Raw genomic sequence first — 6,000 nt, forward strand, 5'->3', positions numbered from 1 at the left:
GAGATTCAGGAGCAAGGGGGCAGGTCCAGGTGTGAAAGGTCAGAGGTGAGGGAACAGGAACTTGAGCCAGCGTGGTGGGAGTGAACTGGCGGGTGAAAGGGCCATGTCAGAGGTTATTGACTGGGGGGCAAGTGATGGGGGAGGAGGCAGAGGCCACGTGCTTCTCTATGTCTCAGGCCTGTGGGAAATGATGACAAAGTTATTAACTGGGAGAGAAAACAGGGTGAGGATAAGAGAAGTGATGAATTGTGGTGTGTGTTGGGCTGGACGCACCAGCAGCTACATTTCTGGTGATGTCTAGTGGGCAGGTGGAGATTGGGAACTGGGCACTTGGAGGGGTGGGAAGGCCAGGGCTGCAGATGGGATCTGGGAGTTGTCTTCATTGAGTGGGATAAGTATTTTTATGGTTGGAATAGCTTAAGTTTTCTAGGGAGGAGTTTCTAGAGAATAGAACTAGAATTGAAACTGCAGGGCTAGTATGTTCAAGATGTTGGGCCCTCGTGTGGCAGCTGTGTGCTTGATGGTTTGCCAAAGAGGAAGAGATATGGTTTTTAGTCTCCATTCTACTTTTAAAAAGTTGAAGAAACTGAGGGTAAGGTGAAAATCTTTTGTGATAGAGCCCAGATTTGAACCCAGGTACTACTTCTTTAGGACAAGGGTCTTGCCCTTCTTCCAGTGCTGCCTTGCTTCCCCATGAGATGAGCGGGCAGGTGCAGGTAGAGGAAGCTAAAGGATGGCAGAGTTCATGGTAGCTTCCCCAGAAAGCTCCGTGCCTCAGCTCTTGGACTTGTTGAGGTTGCAGGTGCTCTCTGCAAATCCCAGCAACAACCAAGGATGGCTAGGGTGGCCTGGCATCCTCTTGTCAGTCAGATCTGTTGTTTTGGCTTAAGTTGTTGCCAACTCAGAGCAAAGCCTGAGTGCAGTGGGATCTTTGCTGCTCAGACCAGAAACACAGCCAGGAGCATCTGAGCCTAAAAGAGTCTATTAGCTATAGTCTATAAAACGAGGTATACCACCAATGCATCAACTATAGTCTGCTGACTGTAATGTCTAATATAACTCAAACTAATTTTTTAAATGTCAGGGACACAAAAGACAGAGTCTAATGTTCATTATGCTCTTATCAGTCTGTAAAAGATCATCCTTTTTGCCATCACCATCATACTGGACTAGGAGTTCCATAAAGTCCTCAGGAGTCCTGCAAATATTAGATTTAAATGTATCTCTTTTTAAAAAGTAATATAACCATGCAAATCTATAAAAAAATAAAAAGTTTAAAGAGTTAAAAAAACTAACATCATAGACTCAAGACATCGTATACTGAGTTTTAATAATTTGGAGTCTGCTCGAATACTTATTTGGTGTTGCTAACATAATTTTTTTTTATATAAAAAAATATACTCTTGCCATCTTAGTTTAATAGGATGCTACTCTAAATTGTAAGGTAAATGACAGTTAAGTACTTGCAAGTAACACTTCTTAAAAACAGCAGTCAGAAGCCAGTAATGCTTTTTAAAAACAGGAGCTCCTCAATGCAGGTAGCTTGTACATCTTTATAGACGCATATAAACCCATGAGTTGATAAGACAGCAGTGGTCGGCCAGAACCACTTATTTTCATCAAAATGGCGTTATCATTCTCATTGATGACTTGAGTAAATGATAAATTTGAGCTTTGAAAATAGATACTGCTCAAATTTTTTTACAGTTAGAGTCCATGTAACATTTTTGAAGCAAGTGTTCTGCTACCTTCTAAAAGTTTGAAAAGTGTCATGTGTAGAGAAACTGCTAGTTTACCATCACTACCCCACATCTTGGAAGTTTCAGGTACTCAGGAAAGATAGTAAAAGCTCTGATGCTACTTATAGAAGGATACTACACAAATCTGGATGTATTTCCGGAAGAGGACTTTTGATTCTTACATTGTGGGGCGTGACTTGGAATGGGCTGCTGAGAGGACTGTGGTGAAGTTAGAAAGGTGTGATTGAGCTGGGAGGACTCATCCTTTTTGTGCCAACTGGAATGGAAGAATTATCCCTCACATTTACTAATGGCTTGCTGTCTGCCAAGGGCTGAGGGCTTCACATTGGGTGATCCTCCCTCCCTCCTCATGGCAGCCGCATGAGATGGGCGTTAGGTTTTTCCACTCTGGAGCTAGAGAGCCCGCTTGTCCCTTGTGTGTGACATCCCTTCACACTGAGCATCCTTGTGCTGGGCCAGTTGGGTGGGGATACTAGTGCTGATCTAGAGGGACCCTGGGGACCCGGACCCCTGTAAGCCCATGCACTCACCTCTGGGTTCCCTCTCTACAGAAAGAGTACTTCAAGCAGTATGAAGTGGGGCTCCAGAATCTGTGCCATTCCTACCAGAGCCGTGCCGACTCACGGGCCAAGGCCTCCGAGGAGAGCCTGCGCACTTCTGAGAGAAAGCTCCGAGAGACAGAGGAGAAGCTGCAGAAGCTGAGGACCAACATTGTGGCGCTCCTGCAAAAGGTGCAGGAGGTGAGCCAGGCAGCCCTCTCATTGCAGCTGGACCACCTGGTGTCTCAGGGAGGGGGGCCTGGGTACCTCCTGCTCCCTTCTCCCCACTCACAGGAATCTGTGGTTCCAACCCTGGCTGCACAGCATCCTGACCAGGAGGGCTGGAGGTGGTGCGGCTGCCTGGGCCTCATCCCAGCCAGACCCACGGTATCAGATTTTTGCCCTTGTTTAGATCTTATGATTTACAATCTGGTTTGAGAATCCTCCAAGCCATAAAACAGAAAGAAGTTCTTGCTTTTCCAGATGACGCCCAGATTGGGATTGGGTTGCCCAGAATTGGGGAGTGCCCCTGTAGGGTCTTAGTCCTTCACCCAGGCAGTGAAAACTGTTTACTTGCTTTGTGCCTGTCCTTTGGATACTGGGTGAACCAGATAGGCAAGATAAGGTGCCTACCCTCAAGGCCCAACAGTCTGGTGAAGGACACAGAATTTTTGATAGCGGGAAGTGCTCTGAAGTAAATACAAGAAAAGGAAAAAACATGGGGGGCCACTTTACTAGGGTATTGAGAAGCGGGTATTTGAGCTGAGAGTAGAATCAGTCACAAGATTGCATGTGACTGCTTTGGGCAGAGAGAAGAGTAGGACCTGAGGGCCAAGGCAGGGAGTTGCGGGTGATAGAAGAGCCAGGGTGTGTGTGAGGTGGGCCATCCCTGGAGGGGTGTGGCACAGTCCTGTTTGCAACCTGGTTGGTTGTAGGAAGTCCTGGAGTAGGGTGGAAGTTAGAAGCCAGGGCTTGGGTGAGGAGGTTCCCACACTTACCGGAGTGAGAGATTTGGTGGCCTGAATATTGGATGGTGACCGTGAGAAAGACAGCTTTATAATAGTTGGGGGGAGGAAGGAAACAGGTGATTCTTCTGGTTTGTCTTGAGCCCCTGGGTGAGGGAAGGTGGTAGGCTGTATTGAAATGGGCACAGCCCGGGGTGGGGTGATGCAGTTGGGCTGTTCTGAATACTGAGTCTGAGAAGTCTATAACACATCTAAGGCATCTGGCAACCTGGGGTAAAGGCAGGGCAGGAGCAAGAAATCTGGGCGTCATCTGCGCACAGAGGATGGGGAGGGGGAGAATGATCAAGATGGGATAGGCCTGACAGCCAGGGAGGAGGGGGGAGAGGAGGGGACTTTGGGTTCAGGCTCCTTTGCCTGTGAGAAGGATGGGGAGGTAGGTCCCCCACCCCCCGGCCACCTTCTGGCCCCTAGCTGACTGCTCCCTTCTATTCCAGGACATAGACATCAACACAGATGATGAGCTGGATGCCTACATCGAGGACCTGATCACCAAGGGGGACTAAGGGGCTCAGAGACAAAGATCAGCTTCTCTGCCCTTCAAGGCAGAGTTCTTGGGGCGGGGTGGGGTGGTGTTTTGTTCATGGGTTGGTGGACTTGCCTTGGTTTGACTCACATGAGGCATTTGTGCTTTTGGAGGGAAAAATACTCTGATTCTTTGAATCTTCCTCCCTAAGTTTATAAATATTTATTTTTTAAAAGAAATAAGATGCTGCGCCTGCTGTGAGACCATACATTTTTCTTTTGGTGACTCTTGGGCAAAGGACAGAGAACCAGGATGCCAAGCTCCTTCTCTTGGCTCCTGGCTCCTCAAGATGCGGTAAACCCAGTGTCATCCATAGGTCGGAGAGGCTTCAGGGGCAGGGCTGGTCTCTGCTAGAGGATGAACAATGTTGAAATCTGGGGTGGGGGAGGGAAAGAGCCCTCCAGAGAGGTGCTTCTCCTAGCGGCTCTGATCTGGGGGACCCCTGGGGGCAGTGGGTCAGGATAGAGGCTCAGTGCTGAGCAGCTCACTTCTCAGGTCAGGGACATGAATGTCGGCCCAAGCAGCTGTCAGTCATCTTGGCTGTGGCATTATCCAAACAGCTTGGGGAAGAAAGATCCTTCTATTCAACCTCCCCATCCACCATTCACGTTCTCCCCATGGCAGTGGTTTCCTCAGTTAACCATGGATAGCGAGGTTTCCCAACTAAAAAACTTAAAATCAGGTTCAATAGTAGATCTGACTCTAGTGGGATACACACTGAATGCATGTTTGAATTCCAAAGGATTCTTTTTGAGAAAGCTCCTTATGACAGAGCCCCTGGTTTTGATCTGGTAGAGACCTCTGCCTGTGGGTTTGGCAGGGTCCAGAGGGAGCACACTGCCTCAGATGGTGCTGGCTGATCTGGAGAGCCTGCTGCTTTTACTGTTTCCCCTCTGCCTGGCCCCACCGGTCCCTCCTCTGGGCCAGACAGGAGAGGGGGTCACTGAGCCACAGGGACTCCAGAGGCAGCTTTGTGGGAAGCACACCATGCCTTCCCTCCCATCTGGTCACAGCCTCACACAGCTCTGTCCCTCAGGTGACTTCTCAGGATCAAAGACAAAGGCAAGAGTTGCTTAGTTTCTCTTTAGTGGTCATTGGAAAAATTCTGGTTTGATTTCCCCCAGCTCTCTTCTCTCTCCTATTTGGGGACTTTGGCTTTTCTAGAGGCACAGGAACTATGGCCTGGTACCACTGGTCTGTGATTCAAACCTTTCTGGGTGTGTTTCTGGCATCTACCCACCCCAGGTCAGTAGTGGCCCACATGCCACTCTGGTGTCTGCAGAAGACTGGGAGGCATTGGTGAGGGAAGTCTTTACCCACTTGTGCGTGTGTCCAGAAGCACCTGCAACTTGTGGGTTTGGGGCTTCCCCAAACTACATCCCTGGGGCAGGGTTATTTGGGGAAATACCACTCAGAACCTGGCCTCTTCCTCTGGAAGATTCTCTGAGCCTTGGGGTTTCTTGAGCTGGTGATTCCTCTCCTGTCCCGCTCACTCTCTTTATCCTAGGCAGCATGTGGTTCATTTTTGTCCCCAAACCTATTGTTTTAATCTAAAGGAAGTTGGTTCTGCATTTTTACGAGAGGGTAATACCCAAGTTTTTTATTTACACACCTGTAATCAAAATGCAATACTATAAAACTTTTACTGGTGAGACTCCTGAACTCAGTCTGTTTTCTTCTGTTAGTAAAATGTAGCACTTTCTACTTCATCCTACCACTATGGTTTTAAACTGTCTTCAGATTATTCCTCATCACCATCTTTCTTTTTCTGTATTCACCCTCCTTAACACTCACAGAAACAGAAATGCTGAATTTCTTAAAACATTTTAGCTTGAACTCCATGTGCCCACTTTGCTGTTTAAATCCAATCCCAGCTGTACCAAATGCAGCCTGTTTCCCAGGCAGAGCTCCTGCCTTTCTGGGTGGGAAGATAAAGTGCAGGGTCCCTCTCCTTTCTAAATGATGGGACCTGCTTGGAACTGCCTGAGGACTTGGGAGGAGGGAGTGGTCTGGCTGGTTTATGGCCCAAGGGTGCCTAGCACAAACGGCCCCAAAAAGGTGAATGAGTACAGCATATTGCTTGTTTTTAAGGAATGGGAGCAGTGGGGACTTTAGTTTTTAAGTGACTCATGCATAACAGTAAAAATTCAAAC

General features: G+C 48.1%; 1 protein-coding gene across 5 annotated transcripts in view; it reads left to right on the forward strand.

Annotated features, from left to right (window-relative positions):
* Window positions 1-4,026, forward strand: part of MORC2 (MORC family CW-type zinc finger 2) — a 39,519-nt gene extending 35,493 nt beyond the window's left edge. Inside the window, exons 25-27 of one of the 5 annotated variants that reach the window (XM_034638738.1) lie at window positions 2,312-2,500; window positions 2,594-2,686; window positions 3,759-4,026. In XM_034638738.1, the coding sequence (XP_034494629.1) occupies window positions 2,312-2,500; window positions 2,594-2,686; window positions 3,759-3,827 (351 nt within the window). In that variant the 3' untranslated portion in view covers window positions 3,828-4,026. The remainder of the gene's footprint in view (window positions 1-2,311; window positions 2,501-2,593; window positions 2,687-3,758) is intronic. The other 4 variants (XM_034638739.1, XM_034638740.1, XM_034638741.1 and 1 more) reach the window with 4 other exon arrangements.
* The last annotated feature ends 1,974 nt before the right edge of the window (window positions 4,027-6,000 follow it).

The sequence above is a fragment of the Ailuropoda melanoleuca genome, chromosome 12 (genome assembly GCF_002007445.2).
Source record: "Ailuropoda melanoleuca isolate Jingjing chromosome 12, ASM200744v2, whole genome shotgun sequence".
In the NCBI taxonomy this organism is placed as follows: Eukaryota; Metazoa; Chordata; class Mammalia; order Carnivora; family Ursidae; genus Ailuropoda; species Ailuropoda melanoleuca.